At 33.6% G+C, this 21,818-nt stretch overlaps 2 protein-coding genes across 2 annotated transcripts; one reads left to right on the plus strand and one right to left on the minus strand.

The window, feature by feature from the left end:
- Positions 1 to 72: 72 nt before the first annotated feature.
- LOC120337906 (DNA excision repair protein ERCC-6-like) lies at positions 73 to 15,828 on the plus strand. Its single transcript, XM_078117061.1, has 26 exons — positions 73 to 260; positions 1,213 to 1,369; positions 1,589 to 1,688; positions 2,071 to 2,212; positions 2,454 to 2,541; positions 3,071 to 3,385; positions 3,727 to 3,825; positions 4,272 to 4,367; positions 4,559 to 4,682; positions 4,935 to 5,102; positions 5,628 to 5,925; positions 6,464 to 6,634; positions 7,040 to 7,216; positions 7,641 to 7,853; positions 8,535 to 8,753; positions 9,321 to 9,431; positions 9,608 to 9,822; positions 10,261 to 10,397; positions 10,785 to 11,330; positions 11,701 to 11,838; positions 12,477 to 12,558; positions 12,731 to 12,817; positions 13,041 to 13,174; positions 13,554 to 13,742; positions 14,244 to 14,326; positions 14,533 to 15,828. The coding sequence occupies exons 1-26, from the start codon at positions 228 to 230 to the stop codon at positions 14,695 to 14,697; spliced, it is 4,287 nt and encodes a 1,428-aa protein (XP_077973187.1). The 5' UTR covers positions 73 to 227; the 3' UTR covers positions 14,698 to 15,828.
- Positions 15,829 to 16,568: 740 nt separating this feature from the next.
- LOC120337908 (Golgi to ER traffic protein 4 homolog) lies at positions 16,569 to 21,597 on the minus strand. Its single transcript, XM_039405815.2, has 9 exons — positions 21,214 to 21,597; positions 20,790 to 20,868; positions 20,572 to 20,653; positions 19,631 to 19,786; positions 18,924 to 19,062; positions 18,664 to 18,804; positions 18,154 to 18,229; positions 17,996 to 18,071; positions 16,569 to 17,213 (listed from the first exon to the last, which is right to left on the minus strand). Exons 1-9 carry the CDS (start codon positions 21,330 to 21,332, stop codon positions 17,086 to 17,088), a joined length of 996 nt encoding a protein of 331 aa, XP_039261749.1. The 5' UTR covers positions 21,333 to 21,597; the 3' UTR covers positions 16,569 to 17,085.
- Between the last annotated feature and the right edge of the window lie 221 nt (positions 21,598 to 21,818).

Below are 21,818 nucleotides of genomic sequence, written 5' to 3' on the forward strand. Positions count from 1 at the left end.
TTACGTTGACTATAAACATCGTGCGAAGACACGTGACGAGAGGATACCAGCTGATCGTTAATTCTGTTACGTAACTAGTGATTTATATGGTTTCACTCGAGTGATTCCTTGCACAACACTGACGCAATTTCTTCATTTTCAGTCAGTACCGGTAGTTTTCGTATGCAAATTCAGTACAGTATTTCAGCCCTAGATCTTGAAAGCTTGAAAGCTGTGACATCACTGATATGGAGCGAAAAAGTCATGGAAATGGCCCTGGAGTAAGTAAAAATTTTTTTTAGTGATTTCTGGATGCGTTTGAAACTTTTACTTCTAATTCAGTAATTAGATGAAATAATGTACCGGTACCGGTACTGTGAAATTACAATACGGTACACAAGACTGCGAGTTAAAAACAGAAAATGTTCCCGAAATTTCAATTGATATTGAAACATAAGAAGTATAAGCGTACTATATATCGGAAATATCATCGTGTAACATCTGAATATAACTGTAAACTGTTATATAGATAATTGCAGAATTGAAAGAACATCGAAACATGATAAGCTTTTCTTGGGTCTAGTACCGGTATGGTTTAGTACAGGGGTTCTAAACTTGGGGTTCGCGACCCCCAGGGGTTCACGAGAAGATTTCCAGGGGTACTTGGATGACAGTCGAGTTTTTGTATGTTGCTGTTTTTTATTATCCTTCATTGCTACCATGGGAAAATGCAAAATACCATGTGAAAATGCTATCCAAAAATTACGTCACTACGACGTCGCCATCACGTCATAGGATTGCAAAAGTATAATTACGATCGCCCGAAATGGCATCTGCGCCGCTGATAACGATCTATCTCCGATCGTGATCGTTGTGACGAGAAAACAAGAGAAATGGCTTGCTCGATTTCGGGTGACCGTCTGCGCCTTTTGGACGATCATCCGCATACTTCAGTGGGCCTTATTACGCCACTGTGACGACGAAATGACGTAATTTTTCGGTGACGTAGTCAGGTGGGGGTTAGGATTGACATATGCAAAAATTGTTGAGCCAGGCCAACTAGAAGTGCATGTGGTACTAAACTATGCCAGACCTGCAGACCCCTTTTCTTCAACTTTTTAATCAGGCTTAAAACTTTTAATACTACAGTCAGAGTCGCAGTATATAATATTCTCTATACTTTTATGGCATATTATGAACATATAATACATTATTTTTAAATTATATTTATAGCCTTCCAGGTCCAAGCCATCAACAAGCAAAATGAATATTTGGCAACAAGTTGATAGGATTGGTGAAATGAATGCACCCGATGTTCATCATGTTAATCAGCAACATGAATTGGATATTGAAGGTGTAACTGTGTACGACCAACAAGCCTTGGAGCAAGGTAATTTATTATATCGAATTGTCTATTCATTCAAGCCATCTTACTACCTTATGGACTATCCTTCAAGTTGAATACATGAATCTGAAACAACTTCTTAACAATTTCTTATACTTCCTAATATACAATCTTTTTCAACTCCAAGACAAGCTTCTTTCCTTAGAATTTTGAATACACAAGCTGCAATTAAGTATATCTGTAATTTTTTATAAACCATTTCAGGTATGATAAATCAAATGGATGCTGCATTTAATGAAAGAAAGAAAGTATTAGAAGTAAAAAGAGCAAACAGGGAGATCAAACTGGTGCAGGCAGATATTAGGTAAAGTGATGTCACCTGATTAACAATATTGCTTGAACGAAGAAATTTTTTCTGCCATGAATATCGGTGTTTTAATGTTTCGTTTTGAACCGCTTCTTATGCTATATGCTTATTTGGTCAGTGAATTCTATCTTTACCTCTAACCCCAAAACAATCCGGTCTTTCCAAAAATAGTAGCAAGGTATTTTTAGATTTCAGTGGCTACTTGTACCGGGCCTTTTTGAGAACGAAAGCCGTGAATAAGCACATTATAGAAAAACTAAATTAGATATAAAATTCTTTGTAAATAATGCCTTTTTTAAACAGTTCTAAATGCAAAAACGTTTCATCTAAATTATACTTTTTCATCTACCGTAAATAAATAATTTCAACTTCTGTGCAGAGAAGTCAAATTCAGCATTGCTCAAGCGGAAAGAACTCTGGGAATTGTGACATCACAAGCTCATGATAAAGAAACGAAGAAAAGATTGGATTCTATTAAATGTCAAAAGTCAAACAAGGAAAAACAGCTGAAAACATTACAGGTGCAAAATAACAAAATAAAAACAATTGAATGCCTTTATCTGGTTGATGATTCAATATAATATAGTCACTAATCAGATTGCACTGTTCGTTATTGTCTTCTGCAGTTGTCTAATATTTAGAACAAGAACGCGTTTGCTGAATACTATGACATTCCAAGAATGGGTACGAGCGAATTCCTCCTGAATGCCCCCCCCTGTATAATATAATAACCCCACAATTTTCCAATTATACCAACCATAGGCAAAGCTGAAACGGCTACAGAAGACAGCAGGTCTTATAAGCGAAGATGAGACGGAATCGAGCACCCAAGATCAAGAAATTGAGAAAGGTAGAATATGCTAACATTTGTGGTTGTTAGAAAGTGGTTTCTACCAGATTTTTAATATCAATACAGAAAAACTTCATCTGGGTAACAAAATTTTGGGAGTGGTAACCAAGGATGGCCAAAAACCGAATAATTCAGTATTTCGAATTCATTCTAAAATAATCTTAATGAAATATCGAATATATTCTGAAATGGGTCTTTTCGACAAGAAAAATTCTTTAAATAAGACAATTGTAAATTCATAGAAATCAAATTAAGTCATGCAGAATAATCGATTTTAATATTGTTTTAATTATTATTCTCTATTTATTTTATCAGAAGTTACTAATTTTCTTGTCTATCATAAGATAACAAATGCTCAAAAAGAAATTTTTGAATGAAATTATTCTATTGAATATAGGTAACCAATTTTGAATGTTTTCAAATATTCGATTCATTTTGGACATAGCGCTGTCTTTTCATCTTTTCTTCCCCTGAGGATTCATATGAACATCCTATTCTATCCTAATTTATTTTAATTTTTTTATTTTAGCTACTTCTTCTGCAGTTAGTTGGACGTTAACAGGTCAAAATGACGAAGAAAGAGATCGATTAATAAAATTAGGATACATGACTCCATTTGGCTCAGTTGCCGAAGTATCACAAAAAATCGAAGAAAAGCCTCCGAAGAAAAAATTTTTTTTGGACGAAGGATTTAATAATTTTTTAAGTGCACAAATAAAACCAAAAAAGAAGTCGGATAAAGATAAAATGCCAAAGAAAAGAGTGAAAACGAATACAGAATTAAATAAAAATTTTAAAATACCCAAAAAGGGAAAAGGAACAGGATTGAAGTCTTGGCTTGAAGGTAATCTTAACAGTTGAAACCATGAACATTTTTGAATACAAATATCGAATTATTCGGGTATATTTTTTTTACATACAGTTTTTCAACAGTCATATGTGCTTATATGTAGCTAGTCTTGAATGTAGGCCTGTGTTTTATGTGTCTTATTTTCTGATAAATTGTAAAACTAACTAACGCTAATCAGAACATTCCAATTCTTTTGTTTCTTCTTACAAGTTTGCCTAAAAAAAGGTTTTGAGTTCTCAACCACAAGTGAAATTCCAACAGTGATGAGCAGCCACTGACGGACAGAGTTTATAGCAGAGACCCATCTATCATGACATTGTTAAATATGTTTTTAGATGAATCGACTGATATTGTTGATGAAGCAGCAGGCAATGAAGGAACATCGAGTCCAAAGAATGGTTCTGAAGCTGTTGAACTTGAATCAACATCAAAGGGTTTGATAAATATATATAATACAAATGTTATGTACCGGTAACTTATGTCTATCAGTAATGTAACATTTGCTCAGAGCAAAGTCAAGAAACTATAATGAGTTATGGTGGTGCATTATGCATAAGTTATTGTTGGTTGACTTGATTACGCTCAACCGTGGACATGTACGAATTGATATTATTTTTGAAATTGAATTTTTGATTAGGCATATAAACTGTTAAACAAGGTTTTTTTATTGTTTTTTTTTTCCTGTTATTAGTTTCATTTGACTGTCAGTTAACTGCTACACAAAAGGGTAAAATTTGGAATGAGATTCAAGATAATAAAATAATAAGATAATGATAAAAACTTAATATCAAAATTTAAAATGTATTGGAATAAACTTTTACAAGTTTGTGCCTGGTTTTCTTTCTGTTTGGGAGAAATTATTTTTATTAATTTTTTTTAGCGTCACCAGAAGGAAGTGATGAAGATTATATTCCAGATCAGGATGAAACATCCAGGATAGAACAGGAGGAAGAAATAAATGAAAGAATGATGGAAAGTAAGGAATGCTAGAATTTCGGCTCACTATCAATCAATATAAATTTGACACATTTTGTAAATAATTTTTTTTATTTGAATTTATCTAAAATATTATCTTGCAACATAAATATGACTATCCCTGGAGACCCTGATATTTCAAGCTGCTAGACTGCTATATAATCTATTCCACATTTTCATTTTTCAACTCAGGAGATATAGAATATGAAAGAAAGCCGATAAAACAACCTAAATATGATCCAGATACCGGACTTCCCATCTATGAATATGAAGATGAATTTGAGAGAAAGAGCTCAAAATTGAAGTTGAAAAAAGGGTGAGAACCTATTTCTGTATTATAAATAGAGTTTGAATAAATTTGTTGCGGTTAGAATTTAGATCAAAAATTTGTGCAATTGCTTGTTCTGTCATGCCACCCCTCCTCACTCAATCAGGGTTTAGTGTTTGTTAAGCTATACAAATATGAAAAGATTGTTTTATACTCTTCTGAATTTCTCAAGATTTTTACTTGCTTGTACAGAACCTTTTTCACAGCAAAGTCTTGACCACCTCACAAAATTATTTTCAGTTACACAAGAATCAAAGATGATGGAAAGATAGAAAATTATAAATATAGGATGGAAATTTATCGACGGAAAATTGCTGAAGAAAAATCTCTCGGAATTGAAATACCGGAGGATAAAGATTTAGGAAATGGATTCAAAGTTCCAGGACGGATTTGGAGTAAATTATACAAGTAAAAAATCATTTGAAATTTACACTATTCAATCCTGTATTAGTTTTCTTTTCATTTCATATTGTATAAAAACAAAAAATACTTGTCAAGAATTCTTAAAAAACTAAATATTTTACAATTTAAATTATCGCCTTTTTTATTAAAATATTCGTACTTTCTGACTAGTATAATTAAAATTCAATTCTTTGTATCTTCATAGTCAAAAATTTCCAATTTAAGTGATCTATGTAGCCGATAAATGTAGGCGTAGAATGATAAGAACATTGCCTACTGCCACTGGTATGTGGATTTCGGAAGTCACATATCTTGTGTCTATGTCGTTATCTTAATAATTATCGAAATGTACTAAATTGAGTAAGTTATGTCAGACTCAAGGATTTCAATTTTTGTGAACTAACTTGGAACTGGAAGCTCTTTTCAGTAGAGTTCTGGACTATTTAAAAATGAATAATTCTAATGGAGTAAGTACTTTGATATTGTACATGATTTTTTTTAAATTTTTTTAATTAGCTCGTTTATTTTCAGGTATCAAAAAACAGGAGTACGCTGGATGTTTGAGCTTCATTCACAAAAAGTTGGCGGAATCTTAGGAGATGAAATGGGGCTCGGAAAAACAGTTCAAATTATATCTTTTCTTGCTGGGTTGCAACTTTCAGGTCTCAGGAGTAGAAGTGTGCCTGGACATGCGTATGAAGGACTCGGCCCTGTTTTGATTGTTACCCCGACAACTGTCATGCATCAGTGGGTTCGTGAGTTTCAAACTTGGTGGCCGCCGGCTCGTGTCGCTATTCTTCACGATTCAGGAACTTTCGATAGCTCAAGGGTGAGTTTGTACAATAGCTTATGAAATCAATTTGAATTTGGTATTATTAATTTCAATTAATTCATTCTGAAAGAAAATTTTAAGAAGGCTCATAATGATGCCTTCCTACGGATACAATTTGTCGATTTCTCTAGTCTGACAATTGGGTTGAATAGATTTCGAGAGTCCCAATTCAATTACATTCGGGCCGAATACGATACATCGTAAATTCCATAAACAACAGTGAAATGGTAAAACATGAATCCTATTTACACTGACACTTTGATCTTCCATCTTGCATTAAACACGTTATTTTTTCACTAGCGTAAAATCTTTCAAAGATCAAAATATTTTTGTCATCGTCAATTCAAGCTCTGATGGATTTGCTAGTCCACGTTCAAGTTAATAAGAAGTAAATTCATTAAGATAACTCGAGTCTATATTGCCAATAATGTGTTGAAGCTTTGTGCTACCAACTTTTGGATACATACATTCTACCTAGCTATATACAACTCAACACACATCTAACAGATCCAAAAAATCTTTTTATTTTCTACAGGCTCAACTAATTGACAATATTTCTCAAACTAAAGGAATTTTGATAACATCATTCGAAAGAGCTCGAATTAACATCGAAATGTTGTTAGAATATGGATGGCATTATGTGATCCTTGATGAAGGCCATAAAATAAGAAACCCTGAGGCTGCTGTGACAACTGCACTCAAATTGGTAAGATGTTTGTTCTTCATAAATGGCTATGTATATGTACGTCTGGTGATGATTAAATAAGTATGTTAAATACTACAGGCAGATGAAGAAGTTATTTTGCTAATTTATTACAACAAGAACAGCAATGTACACTCTGCCAAAATGTAGACTTGTAGTTTTAGTCGGGAGTCTTATCAGATAATATAGTTTATTACTAGTTTGATAGTATAATTGTAAATAAATCACAATCCTCAGGTGGCTCATGGAAAGGTCCTCAAAAACCTTTAAACTAATAAATCTTCATTTTTTATATCCAATTTCAAGTACGGTAGGTTACTAACTCTCACTGATGGTCGGGAAGACCGGGAAATAATATTATTTGGAAAAAATGTTTTCAAATCTGGAATGTTATTTTTTATTATACAGTTTCGAACTCCACATCGTCTTATTCTGTCTGGATCTCCAGTTCAAAACAATTTGAGAGAATTATGGTCGTTGTTTGATTTTATATTTCCTGGAAAACTTGGAACACTGCCTGTATTTATGGAACAATTCTCCATTCCTATCACACAAGGTGGATATTCAAATGCAACTGAAATACAGGTAAGCACTTGTAAACCGGGTCTTGGGTCTGTGGGTGCCTAGTGGTTTTGAAGCGTTAGAGACTATAATGGCATTACAGGTTTCACATCTCGGGTTCAAATCCCGTTCTGAACCTCTCACCCAGGTTGTAATAAAGGGGGTTCATTGACGGATTTCTGTTCTTTCAAGTTTGTACAAGGCCTTATTTCGAGGAAAAGGCAGAAATAAGCGTCGTAGAAAAAATCCAGATTCCTATTCCAGACTATTCCTTGAATCAAGAATTTAAGAATATTCAATATGTATAATTTCAAATCAGTTTGGATTTTGGTTCATTTTGGACTGGCTTGTTGGAGCTTTTCATATTCAGTAGCACACTTCGAGTTTTTAATTAGGAAAAAGTAGAATAGGGGATATGTTTTATATATTGTATTATTTCTATCTTTAGGTGCACACTGCGTACAAATGTGCTTGCAAATTACGAGATACAATTTCACCGTATTTGTTACGTCGAATGAAACGTGATGTGCAAGTTGCTATTGATTTGCCGTCAAAGAATGAACAAGTGTTGTTCTGTAGATTGAGTGAACATCAAATCGAAGTTTATAAAAAATATTTAGACTCCGATGCCGTGCATTCTATACTGACAAGAGAAATGAAGGTATAGTTCACGTTTTTTTTGAAGCATCTAATGTATAAGACATAGAATATTTTGGCTCATAGACGAATGTTTACAAATGGGTTCAAACGTCCATGGGTGCAAATGTCAGCGGGTGAAATCTATATGCGGTTGCTAAAATGGTTGGAAATATATGGGTGCAAAAGTATGCAGGTGCAAATGTCCTGGGTGCAGTTTACAGGTGTGACATCAGATCAAATCATCAGATGTACGACACAGATGTATTAAATGAAGTAAAAATACGTAAACAATTATTTAAAACTGATTTAAAACAACAGACCTGGTTATATTGAGAACTGATTTCATAACAAAATTGAAATTGTAAAGGGACTTTATGAACACCCTGTATTACTATGTTTATCAGATGTTTGAAACCTTCTCTCTAAACAGTTCTTCGCATATTCTCTCTTGAATATTATTTTTTTTTAAATGTACTTAAATATTAGTATGTAGTAAATTATTAGATTTGGCCATTCTTGATTATACCATAAATACAGGATTTTTTCAGGTAACTTTTTCACTGAAACATTCAGAAGAATTTGAAAGATTTCAAAAATAGTCATTTTGTAGTAATATACAAGTTTGTGCCAGTGAGCCAGCAGTGACTAGGTCTGATCATGAATAATTTCGTACCATCTTATTTCAACCAAACTCTTTTTCTAGGTGTTTGCTGGGCTGATCCAACTTCGTAAAATTTGCAATCACCCAGACTTATATACAGGAGGTCCTAAGATTATGGTTGGTGAAGACACACCAAATCCAAATGATGAACGTAGCTTCGGATTTTATAAACGATCTGGGAAAATGTTGGTCATAGCTTCGTTACTTAAAATATGGAAAAAGCAGGGACATAAAGTATTGTTGTTCACTCAAAGTAAAGCAGTGAGTATGAATGAATTCGCTGTAAATTGAATAAATTTTGATATAGTATATATGAAAGTTTGATCAGACAGTAATCAAATCAAATTTCGACGGGTTGTTTTCATATCTTCGTGCTCAAGACAAGGTTCCAGACAGAAATATTATGTGAAGGGTTTTGGAAAAGGACCAAAATATTTATGGCTGACATCCAGTTTTATTGCACTTCACTTCATTTGGGCCTGGGGTTCAAACCTGGGATCTTTATTCTGTCACACCAAGGAATAACCAGTCCAGCAATCCTTTCGCATGTGATAATCGCCTGCATGATTCAAACCTACGAAAGCACGCAGTAACTATTTCAGTACTCGACATGGACTGGTATCCGGACGAGAGACCACGGTTTGTCATACGATTAAGCCATCTTATTAGATTCCTTCACTTGGAATAGATATGAAAATCATATCCTATATGAAATCAACTATCTTCCTATCGTTCCTATACAGAATAAGTAATGATTTAAGCGAATTTTATTAATTAATAATTACTAATTAATGCATTATAAATTACTGATTTTATTTTATAACACAGATGCTGGATGTCCTAGAAATATTTGTTTCATCGAAGGGATACAGATATTTTACAATGCATGGTGGAACACCTGTATCATCCAGACAACCACTTGTAAGCAGGTTCAACAAAGTAAGTAAGTTTGCTTTAGCACTCCATGTATTGCATTGATTCAGTTTATGACAAAAGCTGTGTGAAATATAACTGGTTGTTTGTCATTTTTCTGTGGGGGATATTTTTAATGTGATGGTAGAAGGGACTGTTAATGACTGGCAAGCAATTTTAACCAAAATTTATCATTGTTCCAGGACCCTTCACTATTTGTATTTCTGCTCACAACCAGAGTGGGTGGGTTGGGGGTCAATCTCACTGGGGCAAATAGGGTCGTGATCTTTGACCCTGACTGGAACCCCAGCACAGATGCTCAAGCACAAGAACGAGCATGGCGCATCGGACAAAAACGTGATGTAACGATTTATCGACTTTTAACATCGGGAACAATAGAAGAAAAAATATATCATAGGTAAATTGGTTCTCTGTGAACAACGCTGTGAAAAACAGTTTTGATTAATACTTTCAACCTTTTTAATGAATTTAGCCATCTCAACATTCTAAATAAAAGAATGTGTTTGAAATGTGTTGGGGAATATCTTACCATTTTCTAACATTGGAAATCTAGCAATTTCTTGCACATATGATGATACAATGCCTCTTTCAATTAAAGTAATACAAATAAACTACCGTACATTGAGACGGGGGTTATGATCTTGAGAGAATAACTTCCAACATAAAAAGTTGTACAATGCATATCATTATACCCTTAAATCTCAGAGTACTTTCAATGATTTCAATAACATACTTTCACTTGTATTTCTGCCTAATTTTAGTCCTTATATTAATGAATGTTTTATTGTAATTTGGAGTTTTGATTTTGAAATTGAAAAAAATTATTATTTTGCAGGCAAATTTTCAAACAATTTCTGTCGAATCGTATTTTGAAAGATCCATTACAAAGAAGATTTTTTAAATCAAATGATCTGCATGAATTATTTCTTTTAAAAGATTACGGAGACGAGGAGAAAAGTGATAAGAAAAAAGGTAATATTAACTACAATGTATCAACGGAAAACAATTTTTTGCTCTCATTTTGGTCCAAATAAGAAATTTGACAATATATATTTGGTCACTTTTGCTAGAGTACTCTTGCATTATATGGATACAGAAACACATAAAAGGATAAAATCATAGGTGGAAGATAAGTAGTTAGGTATATTTAAATTTTTTCTCTTTGGTATTTAGTGGGCGCTCTGGAAGTATTCGTACCAAGATGACGCACAGCCTAAAAAAACCCTAACCTGGTACACATACTATGTTCAGGTTGTGCGCCATCTTGGTACGAATACTTCGGGAGCACTATTTAGTGTACCTTTTAATCTATATTTGCACAATCCATCATTTGTTCCATATTAAAAATCTTCATTTCAGATGGCGAAACTGCAAATTGCAAGACAGAAACTGCTGCTATTTTTGCTGGAACTGGTTCAGAAGTTCTTCCAAAGAAGAAAAAGATGTTGCAAAAACAAGAAAATAACCAATTAATGATCATGGTGAATTCGAAAACAAAATATGCTATTACATCAGGAAAAAGCAAACCAGAATCAAAATTAGCGGATCAAACGAAACTCGACAAAGAACCGAAACAAGACATGATTTCTATACTACCTCAAAAACCTGCCATTACCTCTGATTATTCAAATGCAAAATCGACTAATTTTGGAATTTATTCCGAAGAAACAGGTAAAATCACAACTTTGCCTCTTGAAGAAGATATAAAAACAGATGATTTAAAAGATGCAATGAAAGATGGAGAAATTTCTGAAAATAGAAATGGAAAAACAACTCCTAGTTTCAAAGAATCGTTGATGAAAGCAAAATTAAAGTTTGAAGAAAAGAAAAGGGCTGAGGAACTTGATATTATGACAAAAGAAAATAAAAAGTCAAGAAAAAATAAAAGGAAGAGAAAGAAAGCAGGTTAGTATGGTTTTATGGTGAATAATTCTTAATTAAGACGATAAATCGGTGTAGTTCAAGAAATTTAGGATTTTTACACTTTGACCCCAGTTTTGGATTATTTTTATTAGATTTGAATAAATCATCCACTGGTATTTAACGATGTGTAAGGGGCCATTATTTTTTAGGAGGACTGAGATCGTTTCATTTTAACTTTGTCTACTCAATTTATTTCAACGTGGGTGAGATGCCGGTGGAAAATTTTGACTCCTGCAATCAATTTTTGACTAAATGAATACTGGAAATATGACCCAACCTAAATCTACAGACTTCAACTTTTATCAGCAGTACTATCATTTATAATATCTCTGCCTTGACATTTTGTTAACAGAAGTGGACGGGGAAATAGTGAACAATGTTACAGCAGTAGAACAATTCAAATCAAATAATGATTCTGCCGAAGTTATTGAAGAAAAAAGTAAAAAAGCAACAGATGATTATGTTCTTCGAAGATTGTTTAAGAGGGCAGGTAAGATGTAAATTAAATTAATGTATATGGAGGTCTGTAGTAAAAAACATGCCCTACACTTCATGTAATAATTGTCAGTGGCCTGTCTACGGTATGGCAGACATGGCTCGTGCCATGGGTGCGGTGCCACTTGGATTGTGGCACAAAAAGAGCGAAAATTTTTTATCGTAAAATGTTTCAATAAAATAATAACATACAACCATCTCAAGTTAACAACTGTAGCTACGCCACTGATAATAGCAGAAACATCTTCAGAATATAGTTTTACATGAGGAATTTATTCATTCACACCATACGAGTCTGTGAACCAGTAGACATTTTAATTAAGGAGTTACCATTTTTGGAACAACTTACATCCCTAAGGCCCTTGTTCTCCAAAACATAGCAGTATTTATGGGAGTTTTGTTCACTCCAAACCAGACTGGAGAAAAGTAGCCACTGAGTAGCTTACAATCAGAATTTCTCTGGTTCTGCATTTTGTACCCAATTTATTATCATAAAGCTCAGTGGCTTTTAATCTAGAGCGCTCTTCTCAGAGTGAGGGTATGAAACACTCATTTGAAATAGCAGGAACGTGTTATAATTGATGGAATTCTTAACCTCTTACCTAAGACCTTTTTTTGTTTTCGATTATTTAGGTGTACACAGTGCATTACAACACAATACAATCATGGATAGTGCTCATCCAGATTTTGCTTTGATTGAAGTGGAAGCTGAAAGGTACGAATATTCAAAGATTCAAATTTCAGAATTTGAATTATTGGAATTACTGCCATAGTCCTCAAATTTTGCTGTTTAATTTTCATAGTATTCATGATTTTTCTATAACTATATCTATTTAGGTATTCAAAAGGCATTACCCTGACAAATAAAAGTAATTTTTCTGTTTCAGAGTGGCAAAAGAATCTGTGCGAAACCTACGTTTATCAAGAAGGCAATATCAGTTTCCTACTGGAAGGCAATCACCTAATACAACAAAGTAAGATTTTATTATGAATTTGGGAGTTATTGATATTTGAAAACGGTGTTAGTATTAAATAATAAGCTGACTTGAACAACAATATTCCATTCTTTGTCTGAATTTGATATATATCAAATTTTGTGATGTGAATTTTAGCTTATCATTCAATTTCGATTTATTTTATAAGATTAAACAACCACAATGAAATACCCTACAATGAGCAAACTACTTTTTTTTTCAGGTTGAGATTTGGTAAGAAGCCATCTTCAACGACTAAAAGAAAGATGGAAAAAGATGACAGTTCTGTTGTCAAACTCGAGAAAGAAAAAAATAAAATATTCAAAGCTTCTCACATCAAACCTGAGTCAAAAGATGGTAAGATTTTTTATTTAAGGTTAGAATCAACATGTCAAATTAATATAGAAACTAGGGCGCTCCAGAAGTGTATGTACCAATAATGAGGTAACTAATTTTGTTTGCCTACTTCATACATCAATTTGTATAAAGGGACTGGTATATATGGATATATATTTATAATATATGGGTATATATAAATAAAAGTCCACAATCACGATTTTTGGATAGATTATTTCGGTTTTAGCATTCCATGCATGACTGATTTGGTTTATGACAAAAGCTCTGTAAAATATAGATGGTTGTTAGTCATCTTTTTATTGGGGAATTATTCTCTTACACAATATACTAAAAAATTACAAAATACTTTTCAAAATTATAAAAAAAAAAATCTTTGTAGATAAATCAGATTCCGAAAGTGAATCAGGTTCAAGCAAAAGTAATTCTCCTGCTCCTTTATCTGCTTCTCAACTATTACTATCGATGAGAAGACGAAATCATGATGAAATTCACAAACAAGAAGCATTTGATACTGCTCAACAAAATGAGGAGAACGAGATGTTTGGATTCACTATTTCTCAAACATCCGGTAAAATCCGTTGTGTATTTTCAAAAATCAATTGGTTTATACACAAATTCGTTATCTGTTTGTACCCACTGGTTACCTAGGCTTTATGGGAGCTCCATATTCTTTATTTTTCTGAGCATACCTTAGCATCATGGTTCAGTCGTTCATTAACCATAGTTATCTAAAGCTCAAGTTGTTGCCGTAAAATACCAAATACAAGTTCGTTCATAATAAAGAAATTTTGCTGATAAATGAGTGGGTGTAATTGTTGTTGCTATTGTTGTATTAGGTATTGCTCCATTTTATTTGTAGTTGGCAGCTATGCTTTCAGCAGTGGTATTTAAATATAATTTTGAAATTTGGTTACACAACTCTCAGGCGTTTAATTATGATTCACTTTTTTTATGTATCTCGCTTATACATGGCACGTGAATATAGCACATCTTTTACAGTTCATGGTTGGAAACCAGTCAAATTTTTGTTTTGTCGATAAAATTTCCAACAGTCTATTTGTATATTTAGGTTTGGATGGCTGTACCCAGAATCCAACAGAACATGATGAAATTTTGGATGATTTAAGAAATGTTATTGCATTCCAGTGTGAGGTAGGATACATTTATATTTCATGTTGTAAGTTTGTCGTGACCATGCATTCGGCCTTAAAATATATGTATGGGTTAATTTGGCCAGAAAACTTAGTCTAAATTCATCAAACGTATGTTATCATACATAAATAATACTCATGCAACTTGCTAAGATATATTTCTCTAATTAGGAATTACCTCTCCAATGTCAACTGTTTTTTGTTTAGGTTGATGGTCAAGCAAGAACATCAGAAATCATGTCATATTTTGGTGATAGAGTAGATCCAGAACATGCTGCTGTTTTCAAATCAATATTGAAAGAACTTTGCACTTCAGAAGATTCCAGAGACACAAATGAAAAAATATGGACGCTGAAACCTGAATTTAGATAATGTGTTCAATTCCACTAGCTAATCTTCTGCTGTTGAGATTATAATTCAGTACAATTATTATGCAAAAAAAATGTGTGCCCTCAATCATGTTGGATAAATATATATCACAGTAGATGTTGCTCCTTGGGTAACCCTTTGATTGGAGCAAAGATATAAGGTGCCTCATAATTGTTTTTTCAGAGGTCTACCATAAATATTTTTTGACTGAGTTTCGGTAGGCATATATATATATATATATTATATGATTAGAACATCCAGTGGTAATCATTCACAGCCAACATGCCTTGAATAAGATCTGGGCTAGGGTTATGACATGTTTAAAAACCACTGCTGCAAATGAATTCATAATCTTTCTGTGTAGCTATCTATTGGCTGGCCATAACTTTGCTGATAGTTTTCTAGGATTTACGAAATCTATTTTATTATAAATACTTTTTCTTAGTTTATTCAAATTGTGTGAAAACTGAAAAAAAAAAAAAAATTTGACGATTGTACTATCAACCTAACCCCCGACTCTTTTACTTATGAGTGAGCATGATAGCAAATTTGTTTCGCTGCCATAAAAAAACAAATAAATCCTTCCTGAAACTATATCTGTGGGCATAGTAATACATAAACCTTGCCAAATTAGGATGTGAAAACAAATTTTTTGTTTAATAAGACCTCAACCTAATCTACCATCATACCAAATGTGCCATTTTATGAACTAGCAACATCAAATCATGTAAACGATCAAGACCTCGCTTCTGACTATTTTTAATTCTTTTGACGTTTTTAATTTTGTTTTAATCTTCCATTTGTCGAATAATTCCAGTATTTTTAAATCGGCTGAGCTGAAGAGTATGTTATTTTTATCCGTGTGGCATCAAGATTTTTCTTGAATGTTAGTAGTCATGAAAAAGACTAGTCAGTGTATGCTAAGTTCCTTTATCAGTTTTATAATTTTCACTGCTGCTATTTCTAATCTGGCAATCACTGTGAAAAGAATTAATTTCTAACTTTGTATGTTATATTTGATAGCCAATAGCGAGAAAAGGTACTGTAATTTGAGGAATCAAAAAAAGTAACAGTATTTCGCATTATTGTATCATATAAAGAATACTCTGATAAATGCCTCCTCTCCAAAACGCACTCATGTTGTAGCCCAGGATAGGAAAGACGATAAGACGTAATATTCATATGGCGAACCACGGCCAGTGACGGGATTTGTACTACAGCACTGGTTCTAGAGTTCCTGAATAGTTTTTCATACAAACTTTGAACTCTATTGACTGAACGAATACCAGAAAATGTTAATTAATGTTTTTTAAGACAAAATAAGTCGCACTATCAAATATATCTTATCAAACTGTAAGAAAATAAGTCAACCACAGTTGCAACGGAGAGCGTAATGTTAACTCGACCAGAGTTGGGAAAGGGAGAGACCATTAACGGAAAATCCAAGAGGAGACTTTGCGTTACCTAATACCGAGTGAGACTTGAGACTTCGGATTTGGGGACTTTTATGAAACACTGTTTTTTTCGAGATTTAATCTAGAATTAACTAGGAGTCATAGAGATTAAAAGAATATTCAAAAAAGTTTATACCTAATTATTATCTTTTTACAAAATCTTCAAAAAATATCTCTAACTAAGACAACTTTTATCAGCATTCAAAAGAAGTTTACAAACTCTTTCAGAAACATGACTGCACACATAGCATAGAAGCAATTACGAATGTTATTCAATCTTCTCATGGAAAGTATACACTATGGTTGTGGTGAGAAAGAAGTCGAACACGTCAGAAAAAAAAAAGACTTCAAACACTGTGGACGGAGGGACATTTACAACAAATCTTTGGATGTTGGGATAGACATGAAAAGTTTATAACATACACTTTTGCTCCAAATTTATTCATAAAATCTAAACACAACCCAATTAAAAGCTTCATAAAATTTATTATTTCAATAGTAACATAAATGTTGCTCTTACATAAGCCTTTCAGAAGAAATAAAGATTCATACCATGAGATGTCATTTTGTATCTTTCATAACTTGTGAATTTCAATAATGAATATGTTAAGCGTGAAAATGAGATAGTGAATCAAGGTCCACAGTTCTATTCTTTGATTTATCAGGGTCAATGAAGAATGGCATTTCTTGGTGGCATTTCAAGAACTGTGCCTTGAGTACTTTTCAATTGCTGAATACTAACTTGCCTAGTCCTAATGGAAAAATATTCTTGTGATGCGTTGTTCGCATACACATCATTTAGAAACAAAATGAAACATTGGACTCTCCGAAGAGCTGCAAAAAAACAATAATTGATAGCGAGCGTATGAACAACCCTGAACTCAATCCAGCAAAAGCAAGTTATTGATAATTAAAACAACAAGAGACAGAAAAAAGTTTAGTCCAAGTCTTCAACAGTCATGGCTTGTTGAGAAGTTTTTGTACTTGTTGATGAAGAACTTCCTCCATTTAATAAATTATCACCACCTTCCTTGTCTCCATCCATAAGACCTTGAAAAAGGTTACCTGAAAACAAAAAATTTATGTTGTCAAATCCCAGGTCTATCACATCACCCACCGGTACGCAGTCTTCACAACTTCACCTGACCACCAAAAAGAAAGCAACCAACGCAGAAAGGCGCGCAATTTTCAATTTTGATGACATCACACACAAAAAAACAATCCCACGGAGCCCACAAAATTTATAAAATAAATAAAAGTACTAGCCTTCTAGCCACAAATTCGATCTCAAACCATTGAAAATTTAATAGCAATTGGTTTAGAAGTTGTGATTTTCACAATAAGAAGAAAATAAATACTAACAACGAGTCAACGACATAACAAAACGATTCATAGGTACACTTCGTGGGTCCGATAAAAAATATTAAAATGGGTTGCAGTTACATGGAATGTGGAAGCGAAATTTTCCAGTAGTACTGAAATCGAATCTGAGTAATGATTCAGAATTTCTTACCCCCTGCAATAGCGAGTCTGAATTTCAACCAAAAAATAAAAATACCCAGAAAAGCCTTGGCAAAAATTAATTAAAGCTGAGAGTATAACTGAGACACGGTAATCATATAGCAAACAATTGCTTCTTGTGCAGCTATCTCTAGGGTTTGAGTAAAAAAAAAATTTTGTAGTTGATCATCCAGATGCATGGAAATAGGCAACTTCAATTAAGAAAATTCTGTTTACTTATAGAAGACCAAATGGCGCTCATATGCATATGCCTAAGGTTGAACATCTCTGCTCTAGATAGAACCAGTTCCAAAGTTTAAAAGAACTGTAAAGAAAACTCTACATACCCATCAAACCTTGGGGTCTCTTCTGCTTCTTAGGTAATTTGACTCCAAAGAAATTCTCCCCTATCCTTTCTAAATACTGAAACGTAAACAGAACAATAAAGAATATTAGAATGAGGCTACGAGCATTCATATTAAATTTGGACAAAATTAAAACAAACCTGAAAATAAGTGGGATCTCTGTTCAGTGATGTTTGATATTTGTCACAAAGAGTAGTGAATGTAACCAGCTTCTGACTGTAAAAATATACGGATAAAAATTCATAGAAACCCAATACAGAAAATTTTTCGTCTAATAAAGTCTAAAGGTACGAGTAACCTGTTCAACAGGTTATGGTAGCGGTTGTCAACCTTTTTTGACACATTCCTCCCTTTTAAGCTCGTCATCGACCGTCCTACTAATAATAAAAACTATCTTTGCATTTGTGATTCAATATTCAACTGAACATTTGCTTGTGATACTTGCAACTTGTACTCTGACTCCTGTACTTATTGAATAGTTGTATATGGAATGCAAAAATACTGATAGTAGGCTAACGCCTAACGGTTACTAAATTATTTAATTAGGCAATTATTTAATAATTAAATTATTCATTAATATCTGCTAACTCAAGCTACAGCTGCTGAAATATGAACCGATGTGAAACTACGAACAAAAACTAACGACTTACGTTTCAACAGCTGAGAGAAGAAAAAATAAGAAATTAAGAAGAGGAATCGTGAATGGCCATTTCTTTCCACATCTCGGATGTTTCTCTGTGTATGTATTAAACGCATCACTAGCTGGTTGTTTCGCTTGAATGCACAATAACCTGTTTTAAATATAACTTTTAATAAAGAAGGAGAATAGTCGTTTTATTTTGAAATAAATTTAGCTTGAGCGAAAAATTAAAATTTGAGTAAAAAACAAGTAAAATACATTATATCTCACTGTAAAACGAATTGTGCTATAAAAAGATCATCTTCTTCTTTCTTCCCATGCTGGACTGAGAATTCAACTAACATTTCACCAGATCCTACTCCATCATTTGAATATAAGAAATGCTGTCTGGCTTCGCCATACAATTTTTCTATAAATAGAAATAAAAATAGATTTTCTTACTCAGTATTGAACGGAAGATTACTTACTAAAAACTAGAGTAAAGAAAAAGGTTGTAAATTGTAATAATACTATTTTATACACAAGTTTCCATAAAGAAATATATCATGCCTTCAGCTGGAAGTTAGGATTCACATATTTATCCTGGTGGAAAGGAAAGGATTAGACGGCTTAATCATAGGGTGAACCATGGCTTCACGTCCAGTTACCAGTCCATGTCGGGTAAGGGGTTTAGGTATTCAGTTGTTTGTTTTCAGATGCATGGACTTGATGGTGGAGGAAGACGTAAGCCGTAACCGATGATTACTTGAACCTCCTTCTCGGCTCTCGCACATAATTATCCCCCACAAAATTCGAACGAGCAAACAAAAGTGGAGTAATCAGAAGTGGGGTATAATAGAAAGAATAGCATTATGCAAGTATTACTGATGCGCTATGAGCTATGTAATAAAAATAGCAGATGGCAGTTGACAAAATACTAGTAACATTTTTGGTCAATACTACATTAACGATATATGTGCGTAAAAAATACGAATTACCTTTCCATAGATTATGAGCAAACGCATGCCTTATTTTTGCATGGCCTGTTTTAGGAACACCATCAGTATGTGTTGACCATGTAATCGCTTTCACTTCAAAATTTGATAACTGTGGATGAGATACACCAATGTTCTTATGAAGATTCCCGATTGTTACTGCAAAACGAGAAGTTTGTTAACTAATATAGCATATCAGTAATGAATGAAAAAACCTTTACAAATTGCATATTTTTTTTTAATTTGAATCCCTTTCAACACAACTGCAAATTATTTTCTGCATTTTTGTGTTCAAAGAATTATGATGATATATCTATAGTTCAAATCCCAAAGCCCCCACTCCACCCAAGGTGTCTATGTAAGAAATGCTGAATTGCGAAAATTTCGAAAAGATTCCGGTCCTTCTGAATTATATCATTGGTTGCTGGTATAAGGTCATGTTTGAAGCAAAAGGCGTGAATGAGCGCCTGATTGAAAAAAATCTCGGGTAATTCACAAATCCTCGAGTAAAATAAAACATGGAATCAAACTAGCTATAACCCCTGACACAGCTCCAAGTAAAGATGCCTATACCCAAATAATTTTCTGTTCTGTCAAACTAAATAAACGATACGCGGCGGTGTGGCTCAACGGGCTAAGCGTTAGGAATACGCTCGCCACCGCACCTCTAATTACTCTGCGTGGGTTCGCAGGTTCGAATCCCATGCAGGGATGGTTATGTGCGTTGGGTGGTTCACGTAACCGCTGGTTGGTTACGGCTTCCTCCACCACCAAGTCCATGCTTCCGAAAACAAACAATACAGTAAAACTAATCCCATACCCGACTTGGAATGGTAACCGGACGAGAGGCCGTGGTTCGCCATATGGATAAGCCGTCTTATCGGGTTTCTTCTCCTTGGGATAAATATGTAAATCCTATTCCTATCCTATGTGATAATAATTACCAATCAGCTCTTCAGTCACTGGAGCTTTAGCGGATTCCAACGAATCTAATAGAAGCAAGGATAAATCAACTCCACTGCCACTCTGTAAATTTTAAAAACAGTCATAAACGACAAACATTATTGAACCGCAACAAGAACGCTTCGTCACACTTTGACATACTCCTGATAACCTGAATGGCACAAAAGTGATTTTGACAATGATAATAATGTTTTCTTACCTCATTCTTCGAAAAGAACAAAAAAGCCCCAGCTTGCATTAAATTCTGAACTTCTTTATGCCTGTTTTGCGCCATATATCTGAAAAATAGTTATGATAATTATACTTTCTAATAACCACACTTTCTCGATATCAACATCTTGATTTCGACACTTATGATGTACTATGGTGCATGAATGTTTTATAACATGTAGCAAAAATAATAGTAAAACAAATACTGAAACTGTGAAAGATAGAAAATGAAAAAACATTGTCTAAATTCAGAGTTAGAATGTTAGATGAATTCATATACCGTTTTGTCTGCAGGGTCTGCCAAAAATAGTTAAAACCCTGTAACCTAATACTACAATATCTGAATATAGACTACAGATATAATAACTGACAAACATTGCGTTTGAGAATTTAGAAAATAAAACCACATTCACCTGGAAAAAAGAGTTCTGTACATCTGATGAGCTTCATAGTAATTTCCATTTTGAATACTTGCTTCCAACTTTTTTTCAACGCGGCCCACTCCCCCTCGTCCCCCAGTATGGGATGCCATGACTTTCTGACGCTTATTAGTGGGCTCTTCAAAAACAGGTGTTGAGCGTTTGGCCGACGTGTTGATTTTGACTGTCTTTCTGATTTAGGCTATGAAAATAATCCAGAAACGTATTTATCGCCCAACGGCGGAAGGAAATCAATTGACAGGGCTGTTCATCAGTGCACACATACAATCAATAAATTCGGGAATGAAGAAACGAAGTCGCAATGAGGAACAAATCGAAAAACAAATTCGGCAGCTCGTTTTCTTTTCTGAAGTGCGTAGAGTCCCACAATAAACCGTGCGTTGTAATTGCAATAGCATGGTTGAAAATAACAATAAAAATGATTTATCCTAAATCAGTTTCCTCATTTAAATATTTTTTAAAGGTAAATTCTAAAATTTAGTTTATTTATATCGTAAAAATCATAGAATATCAAAACAAAACATGTGGAGAATTTGTTCAACCGGAGCATCTATATTAATGATATCATAATTTTGAAG

This window comes from Styela clava, chromosome 10 (genome assembly GCF_964204865.1).
Source record: "Styela clava chromosome 10, kaStyClav1.hap1.2, whole genome shotgun sequence".
Classification (NCBI taxonomy): domain Eukaryota; kingdom Metazoa; phylum Chordata; class Ascidiacea; order Stolidobranchia; family Styelidae; genus Styela; species Styela clava.